At 37.1% G+C, this 25,601-nt stretch overlaps 1 protein-coding gene and 1 pseudogene across 1 annotated transcript in view; one reads left to right on the top strand and one right to left on the bottom strand.

Moving 5' to 3' along the window:
- LOC128589741 (protein FAM13A-like) overlaps positions 1 to 21,396 on the bottom strand; it is a 49,493-nt pseudogene extending 28,097 nt beyond the window's left edge.
- A 349-nt stretch (positions 21,397 to 21,745) lies between these two features.
- ZSWIM2 (zinc finger SWIM-type containing 2) overlaps positions 21,746 to 25,601 on the top strand; it is a 34,702-nt gene continuing 30,846 nt past the window's right edge. The window contains exons 1-2 of the mRNA XM_053597806.1: positions 21,746 to 21,984; positions 23,280 to 23,356. Of these exons, the coding sequence (XP_053453781.1) occupies positions 21,820 to 21,984; positions 23,280 to 23,356 (242 nt within the window). The 5' untranslated portion in view covers positions 21,746 to 21,819. The remainder of the gene's footprint in view (positions 21,985 to 23,279; positions 23,357 to 25,601) is intronic.

The raw sequence follows: 25,601 nt of genomic DNA, 5'->3' as shown, positions 1-25,601 counted from the left end.
TAATTTTCCCTTTAAAATGTAATAAGGGTTATATTAAATAAAATGAAAAATCTTTTATATTCCAAGGAAGACAAAAATGAAACAACTTGCACAAGTATTCATCTATGTCTGGCCTAGGAAAATATGACCCAAGGCATGTTTTCTCTATTTAGTGAAATATGAAGTTGATGTTAAAATGAATCAAGGTCAAATCAACGTAAGCCCAAAGCCAATGATGAGTCAGAAGGGGGGAAAAGTTAAAAATATCTAAATTATAAATTACCAAACCTGTCCTCTGAACAAGAAAGCTTGTCAATTGCTGTGACACTAAGCTAGTCAATTATTGCTCATATCCTTTAAAGCATATTTATAAACTAGACAACGGAAGATGGAAATATACTTTGATCTTCCCCAGTGACCAAATGTCTTTCATAACCTACTGAAGAAAAATGCCACTGTCTGAAAACCCAAAACGCAGATGCAGGAAACATACTCATTGCTGTCATTCCCATCTGTGATTGCTTTGTATTCCTTTGATGTAAGTTAGCATCAAAACTTAACTAATTTAATGTAAGCAGCTGGCATTCACCTGAATAAGTGAAAAGTAAAAACATTTGAGTAGAGAATAATTATTACAATGCACAAGGTGCTTACATTGTTAAATCTGAATTTCACATCATCATCCTGGGAAAGATAAAGATGTTTATGAACAAGCAGTAATTTAGTAATTGTTAAGCCCAACAAAATTCAGGTTGTGGCGCTATGCTGACCTCTAGTGGAAGAAAAACAGCATCCCAATGTTTCCAAGAAACCTGCTGTTACACATGTACATACACGGGCGCAACACACACATCACAAATATACGCCGAAAGACTCACTGGCCTTGGTGCCAAGTTAGTAGGAAATTACTTGTAACAAATGAAACCAGATGTCATTGGTTCTTAAACAATATCTCATCAAATTCTGTGAAAATTAGGCTATTTAAAAGCAATCGGTAGTTTTTTTAATTTTTATTGTAACCAAAGTTTTTAATGAATGTGACTTAGGGAATCAATGTTTATTAAAACAAAAACCGTCCTGCTCCTCTGCACCCCACTTTTCCTTCCCCAGAGGCCAATACTTTCTAATTATTTTAACTGATGCTTATTTTTATGTCTATATTGTCAAACAACGTTTTAATTTTTCTATTTACCCCCCACCATGGAAGTTAGAGATTGAACTTTTTCACAGTTCTCTACCACCTCTCATCCTTCCCATCCTCTCATTCTCATGAAAGAATTACATCATACATTCAGTTAGGTCACTGTTCAACATCTAAAATACCTGTATTACGAATAAGTTAACAGTAATCAGAGTGAAGCCTTGTAGAAAACTATGATTACATTTAACATTTATGTACAATATTTTACCCCTAGAATTAATCATTGTTGAAGAAGTATTCATTTATCTATTTGCTGCTAAGCCTCGGTTCCCCAGGTAAAAGGCCCTACGGTAAAACTTGTATGCCAGGATTTTACTGGAATAGGGGGAAGCCCAGGGCAGCAGGAACAAAGAAAAGGCGAGACAGGTAAGGAAACAGTACAGCCAAATATCAAGAAGGAATTACTGAGTTGGCCTTCACTTGGCATCAAGCACAGTTGATGGCTCTGTCTTGCACACCATCTCCAGAGTCTATATTTCAGAACAGCTTTGGGTAGGAGCAAGAAGACTATGTATCCACTAATTCCTCTCACCCATGAGTCTCCCAAGACTGGCAAATCCCTATCATTTTCGGGGCCTAGTTGTACTGCTTTGCTGTGATCTTAGCAGGTTCAGCATTGAGAGTCCTGCTTCTGGGCTGCCCTTCTCACTACTGGACAAACCCGGATGGGTCACCTGAGCAACATTTCACACCTGGCAGTGATAGGTCACCCTGCGGCACAGAGACCAACACACAGCACTGTCAGCTTGGGCCCCTGGGTCCGTCAGTGCCAGTGCTGTTGAGATGATAAAAGTGTCAGAAGATCAATAGAAGAGTTGTGGCCAAGATAATCTGAGGCAGTTTATAAGAGGTATCTGATATAGTCTGTTTCTTAATTTTCTATTTCTTTCACTGATTCAACCAGAAACCCTGAAAAATACAGCAAAAAAATTCCCTCAAAAACTTTCAGACACATCACATATGCTATCAATTGCATCTTCTTGCAAATGAACAAATCTCTTAGTTTTCTGAACTGCTGAGTCTGGACTGTTCTTCTCTGTGTATACAGTAAGTATCCTGGACTTAAATCCTCTACCTCTATTTTCTGTGAGATTCTCTGAGTCTTGTGTCTTTCTCTTTGTTAGTTTACCTCGGTGTTGTGGTGGAGCACATAATTCAGTTAACTTCCTGAGAGGAAAACAGATGATAGAAACTTAATATTTTTAAAGTATGTGAGCTGGGAAATGTTTTTAATCTTATCTGCATAATAAGTTTGGCTGGGTATATAATTCTAGCTTAGAAATTACTTTTCCTTAGAACTTGTTTTTTCATTTTGGGGATTCATTGAGGGTACAATAAGCCAGGTTACACTGATTGCATTTGTTAGTAAAGTCCTCCTTGCAATTGTGTCTTGCCCCCAAAAGGTGTGGCACACACCAAGGCCCCATTCCCCTCCCTCCTTCCCTCTCTCTGCTCTTCCTTTCCCCACCCCTCCCTCCTTTTTCTCTCTGCTTTCCCCTTCCCCCACCCCCACCTTGACCTTAATTGTCATTAATTGTCCTCATATCAAAATTGAGTACATAGGATTCATGCTTCTCCATTCTTGTGATGCTTTACTAAGAATAATGTCTTCCACTTCCATCCAGGTTAATACGAAGGATGTAAAGTCTCCATTTTTTTAATGGCTGAATAGTATTCCACGGTATACATATACCACAGCTTGTTAATCCATTCCTGGGTTGGTGGGCATTTAGGCTGTTTCCACATTTTGGCAACTGCAAATTGAGCTGCAATAAACATTCTAGTACAAGTGTCCTTAAGATAAAAGGATTTTTTTTTCCTTCTGAGTAGATGCCCAGTAATGGGATTGCGGGATCAAATGGGAGGTCTAGCTTGAGTGTTTTGAGGTTTCTCCATACTTCCTTCCAAAAAGGTTGTATGAGTTTGCAGTCCCACCAGCAGTGTAAAAGTGTTCCCTTCTCTCCACATCCACACCAGCATCTGCAGTTTTGAGATTTTATGATGTAGGCCATTCTTGCTGGTGTTAGATGGTATCTCAGGGTGGTTTTGATTTGCATTTCTCTAATATATAGAGATGATGAACATTTTTTCATGTGTTTGTTAGCCATTCATCTGTCTTCTTTAGAGAAGGTTCTATTCATATCTCTTGCTCATTGATATATAGGATTGTTGGCTTTTTTCATGTGGCTTAATTTGAGTTCTCTCTAGATCCTAGTTATCAAGCTTTTGTCTGATTGAAAATATGCAAATATCCTTTCCCATTGTGTAGGTTGTCTCTTTGCTTTGGTTGTTGTCTCCTTGGCTGTACAGAAGCTTTTCAGTTTAATGAAGTCCCATTTGTTTATTTTTGTTGTTGTTGCAATTGCCATGGCAGTCTTCCTCATGAAGTCTTTCCCTAGGTGAATATCTTCCAGTGCTTTTCCTATGCTTCTTTGAGGATTTTTATTGTTTCATGCCTTAGATTTAAGTCCTTTATCCATCTTGCATCAATTTTTGTGAGTGGGGAAAGGTGTGGGTCCAGTTTCAGTCTTTTACATGTGGATATCCAGTTCTCCCAACACTACTTATTGAATAGGTATTCTTTCCCCCCAGGTATGTTCTTGTTTGGTTTATCAAAGATTAGGTGGTTGTAAGATGTTAGTTTCATTTCCTGGTTTTCTATTTGATTCCAAGTGTCTATGTCTATTTTTGTGCCAGTACATGCTGTGTTGACAACTATGGTTTTGTAGTACAGACTAAAATCTGGTATGCTGATGCCCCCAGCTTTATTTTTATTACTAAGAACTGCCATAGCTATACGGGGTTTTTTTCTGGTTCCATATATAACGCAGAATCATTTTTCCAAATCTTGAAAGTATGATGTTGGTATTTTAATAGGAATGGCATTGAATAGGTAGATTGCTTTGGGAAGTATAGACATTTTAACAATGTTGATTCTTTCCAGCCATGAGCATGGTATCTTTCATTTGTTAATATCCTCTGCTATTTCCTTTCTGAGGATTTCATAATTTTCTTTATAGATGTCCTTCACCTCCTTCGTTAGGTATATTCCTAGGTATTTCATTTTCTTTGAAACTATGGTGAAGGGAGTTGTGTCCTTAATTAGCTTCTCATCTTGACTGTTATTGGCGCATACAAAGGCTACTGACTTGTGGACATTGATTTTATATCCTGAAACATTACTATATTTTTTGATGACTTCTAGGAGTTGTGTGGTTGAGTCTTTGGGATTCTCTAAGTATAAGATCATGTCATCAGCAAAGAGGGAGAGTTTGACCTCCTCTGCTTCCATTTAGATTCCCTTTATTTCCTTGTTTTGCCTAATTGTATTGGCTAGAACTTCCAGCACTATGTTGAATAGTAAAGACAGAGGACAGCCTTGTCTGGTTCCAGTTGTAAGAGGAAAAGCTTTCAGTTTTACTCCATTCAGTAAAATATTAGCTGTGGGTTTGTCATAGTTAGCTTCCATCAGTTTTAGAAATGTGCCACCTAGGCCTATACTCTTTAGTGTTCTAATTAGAAAAGGATGCTGGATTATATCGAATGCTTTTTCTGCATCTATTGAGAGGATTATATGATCTTTATTTTTTCATCTGTTAATATGGTGGATAACGTTTATGGACTTGCTTATGTTAAACCAGCCTTGCATCCCTGGGATGAAACCTACTTGATTAGGATGTATGACTTTTTTGATAATAAGCTGTAATCTATTGATAGGATTTTGTTGAGATTTTTGCATCTATATTCATGAGTGAAATTGGTCTGAAATTCTCCTTTTTGTTTGGGTCTTTTCTTGGTTTTGGTATCAGGGTGATGTTTGCTTCACAAAAGGTGTTGGGGAAGATTCCTTCTTCCTCAGTTTTTTGGAATAATTTCTGCAATATAGGAATAAGCGCTTCCTTGAAGGTTTGATAGAATTCTGGAGTGAAGCCATCTGGACCAGGGCATTTTTTGATTGGAAGCTTTTTTATTGTTTCTTTAATCTCAGTGCTTGAAATTGGTCTGTTCAGGAGCTCTATTTCTTCCTAGGTAAGTCTAGGGAGAGGGTGTGATTCCAAATATTGATCCATTTCCTTCACATTGTCAAATTTCTGTGCATAGTGTTTCTGGTAATATTCAGAGATGATCTCTTGTATCTCTGTGAGATCAGTTGTTATTTCCCCTTTATCATTTCTGATTGAGGTTACTAGAGATTTACTTTTCCATTTCTAGTTATTCTGGCCAATGGTTTATCTATTTTATTTGTTTTTTCAAAAACCCAACTCCTTGTTTCATGAATTTTCTGTATGATTCTTTGGTTTTCAATTTCATTGATCTCTGATTTGATTTTGGATATTTCTTTTCTTCTACTGGATTTAGGCTTAGATTGTTCTTCTTTTTCCAATTCCATAAGACGGCTTGTGAGTTTGTTGACGTGCTCTCTTTCTGGTTTTCGAATGTAGGCATCTAAAGCAATAAATTTTCCTCTCAAAACTGCTTTTGCAGTATCCCACAGGTTTTGGTAGCTTACATGTCTTCATTGTTGTTATGCTAAAGGAAGTTAATGATTTCCTGTTTTATTTCTTCCTGCACCCATCTGTCATTCAATGGAAGGTTGTTTAATTTCCATGCCTTTGTGTGGGGTTGAATGTTTTTGTTATAGTTGAGTTCCATCTTTAGTGCCTTATGGTCTGAGAAGATACAAGGTAAAATTTCAATTCTTTTGATTCTATTGATATTTGTTTTGTGTCCCAGGTAATGATCAATTTTTGAGAATGTTCCATGGGGTGATGAGAAGAATGTATATTCTTTATCTTTGGGATGGAGTGTTCTATATGTGTCTCTCAAGCACAGTTGTTCTAGGGTCTCATTTAAATCTCTTATATCTTTGTTTAATTTGAGGATCTGTCCAGCTCTGTAAGAGGAGTATTAAAGTCCCCTGTTATTATGGTATTATCAGATATCATATTGCTCAGACTGAGTAAGGTCTGTTTCAAAAAACTAAGAGCATTTAAATTGAGTGCATAAATATTTTTAATTGAAATGTCTTCTTGTATTTTTCCCTTGACCAATATAAAGTGACCATCTTTGTCTTTTTTGACCTTAGTTGCTTTAAATCCAAATGTATCTGAAAATAAGATTACAACTCCTCTTTTCTTCTGAATTCCATTTGCCTGAAAAATTGTCTTCCAACCCTTGACTAAGAGTTTTAATTTGTCTTTTGAAGCCAAGTGTGTTTCTTGCAGATAGCAAATGGATGGCTTGTGTTTTTTTTTTGTAGAGACAGTCTCACTTTATGGCCCTCAGTAGAGTGCCGTGGCCTCACACAGCTCACAGCAACCTCCAACTCCTGGGCTTAAGCGATTCTATTGCCTCAGCCTCCTGAGTAGCTGGGACTACAGGCACCCTCCACAACGCCCGGGTTGTGTTTTTTAATCCAGTCAGCCAATCTATGTCTCTTCAGTGTGGAATTCAAGCCATTAACATTTATTGAGATAATTGATAAGTGTGGTAGTATTCTATTCATCTTATTTTGTGAGAATCCATTGCTTAGTTTTATCTTTTGGATCAGTGTGGAAGTTAGGTTCTGTCCTTTAATTTCTGAGTTCTTACTTTGCTGCTGATCCATTGTGATGGTCAGTGTGTAGAACAGGTTGAAGTATTTCCTGTAGAGCTGGTCTTCTTGTGGTGAATTTCCTCAATGTTTGTATATCTGTTACTGATTTTATTTCTCCATCAATTTTAAAGCTTAGCTTAGCAGGGTATAGAATTCTGGGCTGGAAATTGTTCTGTTTAAGTAGATTAAAGGTAGATGACCATTTTCTTCTTGCTTGGAAATTCATTAGAGAAGTCTGCGGTCACTCTGCTGGACTTGCTCCTGTAGGTCAATTGGTGCTTACTCCTGGCAGCTTGCAGAATCGTTTCTTTTGTCTTGACTTTGAACATGTTCATCACAATGTGTCTTGGAGAAGCTCGGTTAGAGTTGAGGCAACCTGGGGTCCGATAGCCCTCTGAAAGCAGTGTGTCAGAATCTTTGGTGATATTTGGGAAATTTTCTTTTATAATTTTCTCTAGTATGGCTTCCATTCCTCAGGGGCATTCTTCTTCCCCTTCTGGGATTCCTATAACTTGTATGTTGGAACGCTTCATAAAGTCATTCTGATAGTGAATGTTCTGCTTTCTCTCTCTTCTTTTCTGCCTCTTAAACTGTCTGAGTTATCTTAAGAACTTTGTCCTCTACCTCCAAAATTCTTTCTTCTGCATGGTCTAACCTGTTGCTGATACTTTCAAGTGCATCTTTAAGTTCCCTAATTGACTGCTTCAGTTCCTTCAGCTCCACTATATCCTTTCTATGTTCATATTATTCATCTCTTATTTGATTTCGTTTTTGGATTTTCTTTTGGTTAATTCCTTTATTAGCAGTTTCCTTCATTGTTTCCATCATTTCCTTCATTGTTTTCATCATGTGTATTCTAAATTCCCTTTCTGTCATTCCTAACATTTCTTTATAGGTGGAATCCTCTGCAGTAGGTACTTCATGGTCCCTTGGAGGGGTTGCTCTGGACTGGTTCTTCATGTTGCCAGGAGTTTTCTGCTGATTCTTCCTCATGAGTGATTTCTTTTATCTGTTTCCTTGCACTAATTTTCGTTTCACTTTCTCTTGCTCTTTAAGTTCCTGTGCCTCTGAACTAAGGTTTCAATGAGTCCTTTTGGTACAGGACCAGAAGAATGAGAAGGTTGAAGAGCAAGAAGGGATAAAAGAAAGAGAAAGAAAGAAAATAGAGAAAGGAAATAGGGTGTGTAAAAGGGAATATTGACAAAATGAAGAGAGGCACAGAAAGAGGGAGACAGAGCAATATAGTTGTACAGTAGGGTACTTTGACACAACCTGTGGGGGTGCCCATTTGGGTGATTCCCTTGAGGTCAGCAGCTCTTTGCTAATCTGATTGGACCCAGTACCCCACCTCCACCAAATAGAACGGAAAGACAAAAATGCTATTAATCAAACCAAAACAAGCAAACAGAAAACTTCATAGGATAAAATTGGGTGAAAAACCAAATAATAGGGGTAGAAACACTAGCAAAAATAAAGTTCTAATTATTTAAAAAGGCAGAAATGGGAAATTGTATTTAAACTAGAAAAATGGAGAAAGAAAAGAAAAAAGAAAAGAAAAAATCTGTACAGAAAAGATTGAAATTAAAAAACAAAACAATAAAAAAATAAACAAAAAACAAAGCAGTATATGTATCTTGTTGAATATTGTCTGGGCAACAGCTGGTCTTCTGGGATATGAGATGTTAATCATAATGCTGATATGACTGGAGGCCTCTGCTGATTTCTCAAACCCCACAGGGTGGAGACCCTAAATCTCTCTTTAGCCCTCTTAAAAGGCACTTTTAACTTCTAAACTTGGCTAAGCAGAAGCATTCCCAGGAAAGTGCTTGTCACTGGGATCACTGCTGAAGTGGCTCTCCACTTACCCAGTGTGCCACAACTGGTCTCACTCTGTCCCTGAGGGTTAAGTCTGTAAGGCAGCTTGGTCCCCACCTTTAGGCTGCTCAGTTACTAGGTTACTAGCTCCCGCCTGATCCTTGCTCTGCGACCCTGAGGGCGGAGCTTGCCGGGGCAGTTCTCTCACAATGGCTTCCTGTGGCCCACAGCTAAACACTATTAGCTCCGTCCGGCTCAGCGGCTCATTTTGGGGCCCTAGACAACACCAAAGTTCTCCGCACTCCTGCTCAAGCTCCCCAAGGTAGTTCAGCTGAGTGACAAATCCAAAAACACCAAAATAGATCACAGGTAAGGCCTTTCCAGTTTGCAGTCTTACTGCTGCTGTACTTAGAGCTGCTGGTGGGATTAGACCGATAGAACACACGCAAACCACTTGCCAGTTTTCCACTGTTTTTGTCCTCCTCTTAGGGTACAAAAGTCTCTTGCTGACTCCCTGTGTCCTCAAAGGGATGATTATAGGCAGATCCCCCCAGCCAGAGATGCCTGGAATCTTATCTCCCCAGACTCATGGTGCCCAGTTGCAGGGAAGCTGTTACTAGGCCGCCATCTTGCTCTCACTCCTCATAACATGCTCTTCCTTAGAATTTTTAAGGCATTGCTTCTTGTCTCCTTAGTTTCATTGTTGTTGATGAGAAAACACAATTCAGATTCTAGCTACTTTGGTATCTCTGTCCTCTATTTCTCTCCCCCCACCCCATTTCACCCTGTATTCCTCTCTCTCTCTCTCACTCTCCCTCTTTCTCCCTCTTTCCTTTTCTCACTCTTCTTTCTCTTCTCTTCTTTCTTTTTCTTGCCCTCTCTCTCTCACTCTGTCATGCATTCACACACACACACACACACACTCAGTGTAGGATTTTCTATCTGTCTGCAACTCAGTACCACGGACTCAGAGGCACTGCCTATAGCACACAGGTGTGTCCTGCATAGCCCCACTTATGCACACAGGGCACCTCCTTGGAGTGGTTCAATGCCCAACCTGCACTCACACTCTGCAGGCTTATTGCACTTGAGAAACCCTTTGACCAGTCAACACATGCCTTTCAGTTTCATAGTATTTTTAAAAATTATTTATTTCAAAAATAAATAATTATATTGTTTATTATATATTTTCAAAAAGACCAGAGAAAATAAAGGGAAGAGAACATGAAATAAATGATTTGGATCACTTGTATACTCTTGACACAATTCCTCCACTCAGGGCTATACAGGGACCCTCCCACCCCACTTTTTAGGTCTGGGTGAGCTCAGAGATCGGGCTCATCAGAGACCACATCTCTAGGCACAAACAAGCTTGTAAAAACCAGCCCAACCAGTATCTCATCTGGGCCACCCCACCCTGAGTAGTGCACATATCCAAAACAAGAGGCTGTCCCTCCCAGAGCACAGAGAACACCCAGGCAGGACCACATTCCTGCACAAGGACAGCTTTAATTAAATTTTGCACCTAAGCCCTGACAACAAACAGTTGTGATATTCCATCTCCCCAGGATAGGAAAATCAGTATGTAATTCCCTAGACATAAGGCTGACATGGGGTACCTGCTAGTGAACCCCCCTGCTTTGGCTTGCCAAAGTCTCTTTCTTTCCCCCTTTTATCTATCAATAAAATCTGTCCTTTCACTTACTTCCATAATCCATGAATTCATTCTTTGAATCTCTGAGACCAAGGACCCAGTAGAGAGAGAAAGAGAGATTCTGGCTATATTCTTATAATATTTTCTATGATGGTGGTGATGGTTAGTATTTGTCATTGTTTTGTTTTATTAGCTTTTATAGTCCTCTTGAGTTTGTTTCTGTTATAAACTGCTAAAAGCTCTTTTCTGGTCTCTTACTTGTTTATTATAGCCTTCTCTTCTTTTTTACAGTTTCAAGAGACATGTCTCTCAGAAAAGTATGCAAAAATATTCATATTTTTCTCTGTCCAGAATCTGTTTCTTCTTCACAATTTTTTGCTTTTACTATTTTATTTCTATCTTTTATGTTACAGGTCACCTTTAAGTTTCTATTCCTTGATTTCTAGCCCATATTTTAGAGAGGGCTATGAAGAACCCCTGTTTGAAACTTTGAGTGGGCAGGTGGGGCTTTCTGAGTATCCGTCAGTGTAAGTGGTCCAGCCAGGCCACATCATCAAACAGCCCCTACTATTAACATTTAAACTCTTCATCATATTCTTAAATTAGACTTTTTCTTTCTTCTTCTTGGAAGGCAAATGCCTAACGTCCAATGATCTCCTTGTGGAGAGGAGGAAGAGCCGAGGATTCATTCCCTACTCTGCATATGGTTACATGACAGCACTTTCTTCCATATAATACTGTCAGTTATGCTTGGTGCCCCTCACTGTAGAACTCTTTTGTTTCACCTCCTTCAGAAAATAAACCTCTACTGATTTACCTGGGGCAGGGCAGTCACCTTAACGTTCAGAGGGAGGAAGGAGAACAGAGACTGTAATGTGTACCTAGGGAGCTTTCACTCACTTTTCCTTATTGGAGAATATCATCCCACTGTACCCGCCAATTGCCAGAGCTCCTGATCCCATAAACCCCTGGCTCCCTTGGAATTTTTCAGGGTGAACTGGACTGGTTCTCACCTTTGGCAACACAAGCTCAGTATAGAGCTTTTCCCAGTTTGCTGTGTCACCCACTACTCATCTGTCACTCCATAATCCACAATTGTGCTGTTGTTGTCTCCACTCTGATTCCTTTGTACTTGTTGGATCATACCTTTCATAACATTCTTTTATTATAGCTTCTTTGGGGGTCGGGAATGCAGCTTAATTACAGTCATAAATTTAATTTACCAAAGAAGCAATTTTATTTTTCTCTTCAGCTAATAAATTTTTTGTTTTTTGTCACCTGAGTCACTGAGAAGAAAAGATAAAATATACTAAAGATATTGGCATGTAAGTGTTCAATGCAAGATTCCTCAAATTTGTGCCTCCAAAAACATGATTTGTATGGGTGGCTTAGAGTTGTTTACTCCTTTGGCAAGTAGTTCACAAAGGACTATTATATTAAAAAAAAAAAAAAAGATGATAGACTACTGACTTCAAATAAGAAATATACTATCAAATAATAAAAGTAAATAAGTTTTGTGACCTGCAATTCTGTGCTCAAAGTATATAAGACCAAAATGAATAACAGGTTATTTTAAGAAAATGAAACCTTAATAATTGCATAATGTACTAGTTTGATGCACTCTATGACAATTTGCCAATCTATTAAATTGGCAAAATTCTTAATTTTAAATATAAAAAGTCTCATGTCAACTAAGCCTTCTTTTCTGGAAAAAAAAAAAAAAAGGATATTGCATTAAGATGAGTCCAAACTGATATAGTCAACTGTTTAACATGTGTCTCCATTGAAAATCCCACAGACACCACAATCTTAACATGTCTAACCTGGATTTACCATCTTTCTTCCCAATCTTGTTCTTTCTTCTATGTTATCTATCCCCGGGGCTTGGGACTCATCTTTAACCCTTCTCTCTCCCTATCATCCATATACTGTGGATTTCTAAGGCATTTTAATATATCCCTTAAATCCATTTTTTCTCTGTATCTCCACAATTATCTCCACAATTACTCAAAAATTACTCATTTTGGTTACTACATGACACACACCAAAAAAACATAGATTCATTTAAGCTAGTTGAAGCAAGACGGTTTACTTTTATGAATAGTCGGGAAACACACAATAATCTGAGAGGAAGAACTATAATAAAGATGGACCTCAGTGAGGTTAAGGCTAGGGAGTTTTACAGATAGATGATAGTGCTGGGGACTGCATCCACAAAGCTTTATCTAGGGTTCTGATATTAGTGTGACTATGAAGCACTTCAGAGATATGCTTATTACTATCCTTTCCCAATGACTCCAAGCTCCCCCAAACAAAAATCTTCTCTTCAAATCTTAATTCACTTTCCAACAAAGGAACCCTAGATCACCTTCATGAGTCAAGCTACTCAAGTCAAACTAGTCTATGAACCTTTGTTAAATATAGTGCCCACTCCTAGTCCAAACAGCTATACACAGAAGAACAATGATGCATGATACCTTCTATTTACTAGAGATTTTTAGAAGGAAAGAGTCGCTGAGAAGTAGGCATAGGTGTGCAGTAGCGTCCTCTTTTCTTTCCCTTTGTCTTAACTTTTGCTAGCATTGCCCAGGCCTGTGTAAAACCACATGGGTGAATTTCAGGATACAACTTTTAGAAAGCAAAAGATAGGTTAATAGTCACATGTATATTTACTCCTGGGCATCATCTCACTTCAAGATTTCCCCTTAGTCTTAGTCTGACTCTGAAAATACACACACACACACACGCACGCACACACAGATACACATACACTCACAGAGACACACACATGCATTTTTATTCCTTTGTCTTAGAGAATATTATATTTTCTATTTATAATCATATTCTTACAGCTTTACTCTGAGAATTACAGGTGTTGCCATTTATTAAAAGGACAATGTTCAATAATGTATTCAAATTACAGACCTACTAAATTCAGTTCCCGCTGCACTGAATAGTTGAGAATAGTGCCAAAAGTACAATAGAAAAGTCACCATAGGAATGCTAAAGAGAAGGCATAGACTGACTATATTTCCCAAGTTAGTCAATAAGCAATCAAGACAAAGAAAGACATAATTTCATTTAATATTGATTTAATTTTTTATTTGCAAAGACCCTAACATCAAAAATCTAATCTTAGAATATTAAGGCTCATGAGATTGACAAGAAAGATTCTTCAATGAACAAAAACTTACATCTACACATGGAATAATGTAAGTGTGTATATGCATGGAGAACTCTAAAAATGTTTTTGTGTTGATTTTCCTTCAGTATTATAACTAAGATAATACTTCCATAGATTATATTTATAGGAAAGATAAATGAATACTACTGAAAATTGTATAAGAAGTTTTAAATTAGACACAGTTTCTATGGCAAATGAACAAGGAGAGAGGCAACGCATGCAAATAATCTTTAAAACAAACTTTAAAGCGTACTATTATTTAATTTAAAACAAAAGCTTCATAATCATAGAAACTTAAGGCTGAAATGTCTCTCAGAAGGTATTTAGAACACTCTTCCATTTTGGTAAGCAAACCTTCTACAGTATCCCTGAAATTTGCTCATTTAGTATGCCCTTAAATGTTTTCTGTGATGAGAATCTCCAAACATCATAAGAAAGCAGAAATTGTCCAAACATTCCTTTTTATAATGAGCCAAAATCTGCCTTTGTAAAATATCAAGCTCCATCGAATGGCATGGATTGAAGTTTTACCCTTTCATATGTGTACCTATTTAAAAAGCATTCCTCTGAAGTATTCGAAGAACCCCTCATAAAATGCAGTGTTCAGAGACTTCCTAAAGTGTCTGACTCTACTTGACTTCTTTGTAACATAAAGATGAAATAACTGCAAAACTATAGGAGAAAGTTTGGAACACTGATCTACAATATTCAGAGAGAACTGTGTGAAAGAACCAGGAAGATACATCATGTAGATTGTGCTAATAATCAAGAAACTTGTCTACAAACATCAACTCTAACCCCATGTGAGCTGCAGCGGCAGTGGTGACAGCAATATGACTGCAGGAACAGCAGTGTTGGGAAACCTACAGATAAAAAAGCCACATAAAATAAAAACTAGTGTCTTTAGTAAGAAGTTTCTCCTTTTAACATTGGGGTTCTTCTTTGATGCTGTGGGCAACAGACTTAGAAAAGGAGCTTGGGCCAAACTAGGTAAAGCCACCAAAAGAAATTGTTCACAAAACACCAGAGGAAACTTCAAGAGACAAGTTTCCCCAGTGAACCAACCACAAACCCAGCTTCCTCTCATTCCTGGATCACTGAACTGTGAGTCATCCGGCAGGCCTAAAATGTTACAGGAGGATTCTAACATTCCCAAGTAGAAATGGACCAGAAAAGAAGAATCCATTTACCCCCTTTTAGGCACAAATGCCAAGGCTATAAGATGCTAGCACACTAAAAGTGAATAAAAAGAAAGGTGCAACTAAGAAGAGATCCTATAACAACAACAAAAAGGCATAACCCTCGAGAGGTAGAAAAAACATGCTTTTATGAAAGAAATTATATATTAGATAGCATATCTGTTTTATATGCTTAGTAAAATTCACTAAAACATGGTCTCAATTAAAAAGGGTGATATAATAAATGTCTTCAATAAAAGAAGAAGTGGGGCGGCGCCTGTGGCTCAGTGGGTAGGGCGCTGGCCCCATATGCCGAGGGTGGCGGATTCAAACCCGGCCCTGGCCAAACTGCAACAAAAAAATAGCTGGGTGTTGTGGCGGGCGCCTGTAGTCCCAGCTACTCGGGAGGCTGAGGCAGGAGAATTGCGGAAGCCCAGGAGTTGAAGGTTGCTGTGAGCTGTGTGATGCCACGGCACTCTACCCAGGGCAACAAAGTGAAACTCTGTCTCTACAAAAAAAAAAAAAAAAATAGCCCTCATTGTGGCAGGTGCCTGTAGTCCCAGCTACTTGGGAGGCTGAGTCAAGGGAATCGCCTAAGCCCAAGGATTTGGAGGTTGCTGTGATCTGTGTGATGCCACGGCATCTACCGAGGGCGATAAAGTGAGACTCTGTCCCTACAAAAAAAAAAAAAAAAAAGTGGCTGAGGTTTAAAAAAGAAGAAACAAAAGTAAGCAAAAATAGCAACCAAACAATTTTCTTTAAGTCTTGTGAAATAAACATGCAATAATGTAATTTTCAATTCATTACAGTGAGAGAAAAAAATATGAAAGATTCTTCTAGAAAGCAGAAGAAAAGTTGAGAAAAAAACAAGCAAAGATAAAATAATAGATAATGATAACCACAAACAAGCAAATAAATCAGGTACAAAAGACAATTTAGGTTCCTTAAAAGGAATCTGAAGCAATAGAACAGAAGCAACAATCAATAACATTACAGACTAAGACAATGGGTTGACCAAGTGCCAGGAAAGATTAATGGAAAACAATCTGTAAAATCATCCTGGTTAAAGTCCTAAATACACAGAATTTCAAAGCTTTCAGAAAGAAGCATGCTGCCAACATATAAAAAATGAAAATTTTGACCAGCATTAGACCTTGTATTTCATGAGTCACTTGCAAAATATGTAGCAACGTCTTTAAAGTTCTGAGAGGAAAGTTTTAATCCAAGTATTTCATGTCATTCACCTGGGAAAGCAAATTTAAGATAATTTAGGACTATGGGCGGCACCTGTGGCTCAGTGAGCAGAGCGCCGGCCCCATATACCAAGGGTGGCGGGTTCAAACCCAGCCCCGGCCAAACTGCAACAAAAAAATAGCTGGGCGTTGTGGCGGGCGCCTGTAGTCCCAGCTACTCGGGAGGCTGAGGCAGGAGAATCGCCTAAGCCCAGGAGTTGGAGGTTGCTGTGAGCTGTGTGACTCCAGGCACTCTACTGACAGCGATAAAGTGAAACTCTGTCTCTACAAAAAAAAAAAAGAAAGTATATTACTACTCATTCTTTCCTTGGAAAAATTATCAAGCAGTCATTCAAACCAACCAAGAAATGAATAAGCTAAATAAATAAAATGGAGAATCTATGATATAAAAGCACAGGTGGTGATAACAAGAATCAGTTAAACAAAAAACTAAAATGAAACAACCTGGTTTTTCTAGTATATATCCTTTGGTGCCTTACTCATTAATCAACATGGGAAATAAGCCTTCTGAATTCTACATGTCTGAACATTATTTTGTACTCATATTTGTTTGATAAATTAGCTAGAAATAAAATTCTAGTGTCCTTGTCATTTTTCCTTCAGAATTTCTACAAGTCTTTTAATATCCCCGATGCTAATAAAAAATCTGATGTTCGTCTATTTTAAAACTATTTTTTTATTCAGTAAATGGTTCGGTTTTTCTCTTTTTATCTTCAATGTCTCAGCCACATACCTAGGTATGAATCATTATTCAGTCTTTATTCATTTTTAGTCTTCAATCATTATTCAATCATTATCACTGCTCAGCTTTTGATATGCCTTTTCCATTTGAAGGTAGAGTTCCTTCCATTATTCTAGGAGTTTTTTCTATTATATATTTGATAACTGCCTTACGTTCATTTGGCCTTTCCGAAATCTTAGATTAACTCACTTTCTCTCTTTCTTTCCTTTTTTGTTTTTTTTTTAGGACAGAGTCTTACTCCATCCCCCAGGCTGGAGTGCAGTAGTGTCACCATATTTCACTGTAGTGTCCAATTCCTGTCTAATTCTTGCCTCAGCCTCCTGAGTGGGTAGGTGTGTGCCACCACACCGGGCTAATTTTCAATTTTTTTTTATTTTACTTTTTTTTATAGAGGTGGGCACAGGCTATTGCGCAGGCTAGATGCAAACTCCTGGGCTCATGTAATCCTCCTGCCTCAGTCTCCCAAAGTGCTAGGATTACAGGCATGAGCCACTGCATCCAGCCTCTTTGAATACTTGTACTTCTTTTTGCTCTATATCTGGATCATTGACTTCATCTTTCAACATTTCCATTGACTTTTTTTCGTTGTACAATCATTTCTAAAACAAAAAAGGCCTTTCTTATTCCAATTGTTCTTTTAAAATTTTGGCCTTGTGGCTTGCCATATTGTTTCAGCATTCCTGCTCCTTTATCCATTTTGGTAGCTCTCCGATTTTTTTATACTGCCTTTCCATGTTCCTTTTTTAAATTTTATCTTATATATCCTCCAGATTTTAAACAACTGACTAGCTTCTGCAAAGACTTAAAAGGAAGGAGTTCAGAAGACCATGCAGCCCAAATAACCATCTCAGTATGAAGTCCTTTTTTTCTGCAGCAACAACAGTCTAGTATCCAGCTTTTTTAATGACTCAGAGGGATTTCCACCATAAAAAAATTCTCATGATATGAGTAAACAATTTGAGCGTTTCACTTCAGAATGAGATCAAAGCTTAATTATGTGCCCTTCTAGGCACCCTGAAAGCTAATTTATAATTATAATTTATAAATTATATAAATAATAGGCGGCGCCTGTGGCTCAAGGAGTAGGGCGCCAGTCCCATATGCCGGAGGTGGCAGGTTCAAACCTAGCCCCAGCCAAAAACCACAAAAAAAAAAAAAAAAAAAAAATTATATAAATAATAATAATTTATAATTTATATAATAAATTCCTTTATGCTTAAAACTAGCTAAAGTGAGTCTACTGTCCAACCCAATGCTGGCAGATAACAGGAAGTAAACTATTCCATGTTCATACCTTCAATTATTCTTCCTTTTATCAGTCAGCATTTTTCCATCCATATTTGTTCTGTTAGTAGTTTGTTGAAGTTATTAATATGCCCTGACATTAATTTTCTATTGCTGCATAAGAAATTACCACAAATGTAAGTGACTTAAACCAATACCCATTTACTAGCTAACAAGTCAGTAGGTCAGAAGTCCAGGCAAACTTGGTAGATTTCACTCACCTTGATCACAAGAAAAAAATACTTAGTGAAATATAATTTAGTCTGATTTTATAACTAAACAGTCTATGGCCTCACATTCAATTTCTATTTCTACATAAGAAATTACCACAAACTAAGTGACTTAAACCAGTACCCATTTACCAGCTAACAAGTCAGTAGATAAGAAGTCCAGGCAAAGTTAGCTGAGTTCGATGCTCAGTGTCTCACAAAGTTGAAATCAACGTGTCAGCCAGGATATGCTCCTGAAGAGTCTGCTTACAAGCCCATTCAAGCTGCTGGCAAAAATCCAGTTCCTTGCTGATATGGATCTAAGGACCCCATTTACTTGCTGATGGTCAGCCATAGGCCACTTTCTTTTTACAGAATTGCTTGTCATATAGTCCCTTCCATCTTCAAAGCCAACCAAAAAATTCTTCCATTATGACTTCTTCTGCCACCTGTCAAAGAAAACTGCCTTGAAAGGGCTCCTAAGATTACATTAGGCGAACTTTTTAATTAGTCCAAAGTCAACTGATTAGTGACCTTAATTACATTTGAAAAATTTCTTTCACCATATAACACTACATATTCACAGAAGGAGAACTCATAAAAGGCAGGAGTCATTGGGGCATTTTCAGAATTCTGCCTACTTCAGCCCTCTAATTTTCTTCATTGTAAGAGATTGGAACATTTTTAATATTCTAATTATTCTGCTCTTCAGATGGAAGAGAAACTGACATTATCTGCTTAGTCTTTCATCTTAAACTAGAAATCTCAATCAAACCCATAGTGGGTTCCAAATTTATATTATACTTGTATGTACAAAAAAAAGTTGAGTATATTTTATCACCTTTGGTAGATCTCAATCACCTTGATCACAAGGGGAAAAAATTAGTGAAATATAATTTAGTCTGACTTCATAACTAAACAGTCTTCTTAGAAAAGTGTTGTTTATTGTCAAAAAATGCACTGGATGGAATTAAACAAGAAAAGATTTTATTAAAGACTCTTGCAATATGGGAGAGAGGTTGAACTAGATTACACTGAAACAAAAGGTGTCAGTTTTTAAAGTAATCTAGTGGAAAAGTAGTGGAAGACTATTAGGGAGGAGGTTGGTCAATGTGATTAGATTATCTGTATGTGCTAATTGTATTCCACGACTACACAAACTCCTGAATTCATAGCATGTTTTTAATCCTTGAGAACCAGGTCACTTACCTTTCTTCAACTGGCACCTCTGCATATTGCTCATCCACCAGGTGTTACACATGGCAAAATCTGAAGTTTCCTAGCAGCCTGCACCTCCCTAGAATCATTACAAAAGTATGTTCCATATACACACCTGCCCCAGGTATTCTCTGTTATCCCAAACTCATTCAATGTTCGGTTCATCACTTCACCTCACCCCAACACACTCATGCTAAGACTACCAGCTTACTTCTTCCACTGACAGTGTCACTCTTTTTACCACTACCTACAGCTGTGTTTTTTAACCATTTTTATCTCACAGCTATCGTTAAATTTCCACGGCACACTTAAATTGTGTTAATCAAAAAGACTAAAAAACACGGTGCTCTGAAATTCTTTTGAAAACAGTTTAATCAATGATCTTTAAAATTTTTGAAGCATACCTTGTTCCTCTCATGGCACGTGGGTTGAAAATCACTGAGCTAGAGCCATCTCTTCCACACAATTCTGTGGTCTAATACTCTAGGTTCTGCTTTTTATACCTTCAACTGAAGCAACTCTAATTTATTAATACTTGTCTTTCATTACAATAGTATTACGAGAAAGGTTAAAAAATAATTCATGAAACTAACATTTATTGATCCATGATACTCAGATAAATTGTTTCTAGTAGTAACCATTCCCCTCTTACTAGGGACAATATGCCACAAAATGTACCTTGGAAGGGAACACTTAATTGCAGGGAATAATTAAAATTCTCCAATTTAATATTTGCAAAATATTACCCCTGTTATGTATTCTTAAGATATTAAGCAAGCATATGGGATAGTTACCCGGCCATAAAAATGTTTTTGAAGTCTTAACTGACAGACACAAAAACAAATGTCTTACAGCTAAACTGAAGTTCTGTCTAGCAATCTGTGCTTTCTCTTTTTAACTTCATGAAAGCATGAATACTGTTACTTTTACCATCCCCCAAATGGATTTATGAACCTATATTCAATTGACATAATGACTGGTGTGTCTTAAGGATGTAACGTTTTAAAAATGATGTTTATCGTTACTCATGAAGTATCACTAATTAGCAATAAAACACGACTTTAACAATTATTTGCTGTTTTTTCCAAAATTATTTAATAACCATATATATTACACATACACATGGAGAGAGAAACAATGATTGAATAAAACACCTTCATTCTGAAACCCAAATCATCTTGTTATACAAAAAAAAGGGTTGTCATTAGTTTTTAAAATCATTTAAGTATTAATACATAAAATGAGTTCATTCAATTTATAGTTTCTTTTGCTCTCCATGTGAAAGTTTTTTCCCTAATACGTAATGTTTTACTCTAACATCTAGCACCATTAAATTAATGCTAATGCTGGGAATATGGTAGTATGTATTTTAATTGTTATTAACAAGCATTAGGAGAGTAGAAATAAAATTTAGTAAATTAAAACCTTAGAACTAGGGTTGGATGTGTTTATCCAGATATCTCACATATGAAAAGTGCCAGTATCATTATCTTCTTTCACATCGTGGCCTTTGCCAGTTTCTCTTCTGCTTTTGACATAACCTAATTGTGGCTCCCTCCAATGATATAACAGGACAAATCTCTCCTTCTCTATCAAAGCCAAAGTTCTCGGGCCCCCAAGTGGTACTATCTCCTGCTTTCAATTTCTGAGAGAGATTCCAGTAATATGGCTTCTTTTTTAAAATAATTATGGCTCAAAATGTTGACTCATACTTTTTACAGCTCTTCTCTAGAAAGTGATAACAAAGCTTAGGGACAATTTTAATTACTGAAGCTATGACTATTGCGCACCTTGAAAATCTTTTTCCTTAGAACAGAGATTTGTACATTTAGGGTTCACATACAGGTAGAGTGGATGAATTCCGTGCCACCAGCCTCGATACTCAACCCCCACTTACACAATTAAGAAGCATTCCTTTGCTTTAAAACCATCCTCCTCCCTACACACAGATACCCTGATTTAAGAATCGAGGCTTCTAGGAGTTAGACCTGTCTCCTACATCTTCCTCCAGCAACTCGTCCAGCGTACGCACACTGAGCAATTGGGAAATGTCTGTGGAATGTTGTTGAACGTCTACTATCATTCTGGGCTTTCGATAAAGACGAATCACCACAGGATAATTTTGCTATTAAAATTATCATTGCCAGGGTTCTAACATGCAGATTTCACCATCCCTGCCTGGAAAGAACTAGCAGAAGAAAGGAAAGAGAATTGACAACGATGCCCTCGGCCGCCAGCTTCCCAATCCGCAGGTTAATTGTCGGAAACACTCACGAGCCGAGTGGGAAGCATCACCTGGGAAAGGAGGGGAGACTGACGCCAGCCTCACAATCCACGCCCGCCAGCGCCTTCGTCGCGGGCTGGAGCTTGGCGCAAGGCACGCCGGGACACCGCGGCGCCCAACCCTCGTCACCATGGCAACCAGACGGCACGCCGTTGTCATGGACGCTGACAGGCGCCTGCCAGAGTCTAGGTGACCAGCCGCCTGGGCCCGCACTCAGCTAGGATGCTTCGCCGAGGCAATAAGGCCTCTGAAAGGCGACGACACTTGACCAACATCCTCAGCTGGCGACAAGAACAGGCGCTGAGCAGCAGCATCTACCTGCTGCGAGAGATGGGCCCCACCGGCTTCCTGCTGCGGGAGGAGGAGCCAGAAAACCGAGAAATCCGAGTAACTACTGCCCCCTGCGCCTCCGCCCCTAGCCCCGCCTGCCCGTGGGTCCCCCGAAGCCCACCCGGGATATTTAGCCCCCCTGACAATCCCTGCAGGTACTTGCTACCCTGGCCCAAAGGCGTTTTCCGTTCAGTGTTCCAGAAGCGAAAGCCACGCAAATTGCAGAAGGAAATAGTATTTATTTAATAGAAAATCTTTTGGAAGTTAGAACCTCAAATTGCATCCATCTCCCGTAAGATGATGGCTTTTGATATGTAGGCTTGAAAATGTCAGAGGCTTTATATGAATATTTGGTTTACATGAACGTTCTTGGATCCGTGGTTAGCAGTCACTAGCCCTGTGAGACGAAATGAAAATACTACACTCCACTTACACACTGTAAATATGTGCTAACTTAATAAAATTAGTTTCCCTTTACTCTTCAGTCACGCAGAAGCTATATTGAGGGCCTTTAACAAGATGGTTTAAATAGCAATACCTTGAAAAGGTCTAAATGAATAGAAATTAAAGACAGCAAATATATACATAGCTTATCCTCACCACCCAAAAATCAGCCACCGCACTATCTCCTGGGAGTTAACATAGAAAATTGGGTCATGCATTTTAAGACCTGAATATAATTTACTAGTCTGTGCTTACTTAAAACACCCCTCCCACTTTTTAAACTTGGTTACTTACAACACTTAACTTGTATTTAATAAATTTTTTAACCAACATAGTCTAGTGTGAATACAATCTGCCCTCTTACATAAGATTAGATTTAAGGTAAATTCATCAATTCAAATGCACAAAAATAAAAATTCACCCACGTGACGCCTAGTCTACATTGTTCTCACCCATTTTAATAAATTGTTTTGTTATATAACAAAAAAATAAAAAATAAAATAAATAAAAATCCAAATGAGCTGCCTTGCAAAGGGGTTTAGTTCCACACCAGAGTAGAATTTCTCTGTAGTGAGAAATTTATAGTTTGGGGGCTTTTTTGTTTGTTTTACCTTTTAAAAGTTGATTTATTTCATCTGCCTGAGATCGGGTCCCTTAAAATCTATCTTAATTGATAATGCAAGTTGTTACCCAAGGCAAAGAATAAGGAAGAGAAAAATCAGCCTAGAGAGTATGAAGTCTGCCTGCTAACAAAGAGTTAAAATTGCCTAGTGGATTTTATTTAACCTTTTGGGATCAGCCAAATTACCTCTTCAAGTTTTTTTTAAACCAATTATGTGTCAACTGAGTTTTACTGTCTCTAAAAATTAACTGAACTTATTTTAAAGTGTACATTTTTCTTATTAAAGGTTTTTCTAGGAAATCCTCATGTTTGTAACTGTCCCACATTTCTGAAAGGAAGAGAACTTTGCAAGCATATATGCTGGTAAGTGATTTTTTAATGAAGATCTTCCATCAAGGAACATCTTGATGTGTAACATATTTTGTCTTTTTTGTGGTTTGAGCACATCAAAATTAAAGAAATTTGGTACTGGGGGAATGTAAATTAAAATGGTCATGGCTTACCAATAAATTTTTCAATATTTCATTTTATTCTGACATAGGAATTGAAAGAGTTCATCTTTTCCATACTAGCCTATGTTGGTCAAAATTTTTCTTTTCAATGAACATTTGACTATGAATCTTTCAAGATGGAAGTAGAACTAACTCCATTGAAGATAATGTCTATAGAGTCTGAAATTCTTCCTACAATGTCAGAATCTGTTTGTAAAGTAATCCTCAGAAATGAAAAAAAAAATTCTCTCCATTTGGTTTAAACCCAACTCAACTCATTTTGTTTTGCTTACCTATAATCATACCAACAAATTGTTAACATATTATTTTAAATAATTTATAAATGACATTTGAGTGAAAATAAAGTGATAAACTAAGAAAAGAGCATGTATATTATTGTTCTTGTGCTTTTCTTTACAGATAAAAACCAATATACTATATAACTTATTTCTAATGCTTTTACTTACTAAATTTCTTACTGTTTTATTTTGATCAACCTTTATCAAGCATCTACTAAACCATATTGACATAAAGTTACTAAAGTTGACACAAAGATAAAAATATGGTCCTTTCAAAAATTGCAATTTGGTATTTTGATTACACTTAAAATGGTTTTTTCCATTTTTATTTTATGTCAAGGCAGTGATATTCTGTTCTAATTATTGTGTGATATAACTTATTTTGTACAGAATTTTAACCATGAACTAAATGAAATATAATCCAAATGTTTAATATAGTCAGTTATACTTTATATATTTATTTATTTATTTTTGGTGTTGGAGAAATGGGCATTATTTTATTAGAAAAGGAAATAAGATTTAAGTGGAGCCTACAGTAAAATCAAACCTATTATTAAACAATCAACAAGTGACACCAGCCCTCTATTGCTCTTTTATAATCTTCCAATTTAACTCATAATAAATAATTGGGTCATTGAAGGGGCTGTGAGAAGTCTTCATATCTCAGTTTTATGCTCTATAATTATGCTTTAGAAAATTGCACATATTGAAGACATTGAAATATAATGTGGATTTTCTAGAATCTGGCAAAGTAAAATTTTTCCCTCTCAAAACAAATATACTGTAGTAAGACCAGGTAGAAAATTTTGCGTTAATCTTCAGGACACATGTCTGTATCACCAGTGAGCAAAGTATGTGCAAAACCAATAGAATTTCAGATACAAAATAGTGATTTTGTTTAGTAGTTTGATTTCCTGTCCTTTTTCTTGGAATAAATTGGATTTAGTCTCTGGATTTTCCCTAAGATTCCTCCACCATGTGATTAAACATCTTTCGCTAAAAAGCTGTTGGCTATTTTTAAGATGTTTATTTATAAGAGTAAGATTGAACACATGCATATTAATAAAGATAGGGCAGAAAAATGTGTTCTTGTGTTAATCTTGAAAAAGAAAAGCCATGTTTATATTCTACCCCTAAATTTACTCAACATGAGTCCTCCTGAGGACTTTTCCTCTGTGACAAGAATGACCCTAGTTTGGATTTTAAAACTCAAGGTGAGTTCCTCCCTCTGTTCCTTGACATTTGTGTTGGGTTTGGTAAGAAGATTTTGATGAGATGTTTTACTTTTCACATCTCTGGTTTCCGGACCTGTAAGATAATAACCTCATTGTCCATCAATCTGTGTTTTCTTTTTAGCTATTAACATAACACTGATTATTTAAAGTCTATTTCTTACTTTCTAAAACAAATCAATGGTTTATAATATACTTTTTATATATTTAAATAATTTCAAATCTCATTAATTAAAATGGCATATAACTTTTTTAAAAAGTGAGATTTATGAAATTATTTTTTCTACCATACATTAAAGTGATATATGTCAGAAAATAGTTATTTGACACTCTATCTGGAAAATTATTCTGTTTCTAGGAAGAACTATTAACACCACATACCTTAATTATCTTCTCCCTATAAATGACTATATGTCATTAGAGATATACAAACTCTCTGTGACAGATCTCGTTGCCACAAACATCCTCTATTTCACTAATCATACTTTTTTTCACATATGCTAATTTGAAAATACAAGTTTAACTGCAGTTGCAACAGAAAATTGATGAATTTTAAGTTTATGCATAACACTTTGAGCAATGAAAA

This window comes from Nycticebus coucang, chromosome 7, assembly GCF_027406575.1.
Source record: "Nycticebus coucang isolate mNycCou1 chromosome 7, mNycCou1.pri, whole genome shotgun sequence".
Classification (NCBI taxonomy): domain Eukaryota; kingdom Metazoa; phylum Chordata; class Mammalia; order Primates; family Lorisidae; genus Nycticebus; species Nycticebus coucang.
Note: the sequence above shows the minus strand (reverse complement) of the source record. Positions and strands in the feature narration are given on the sequence as shown.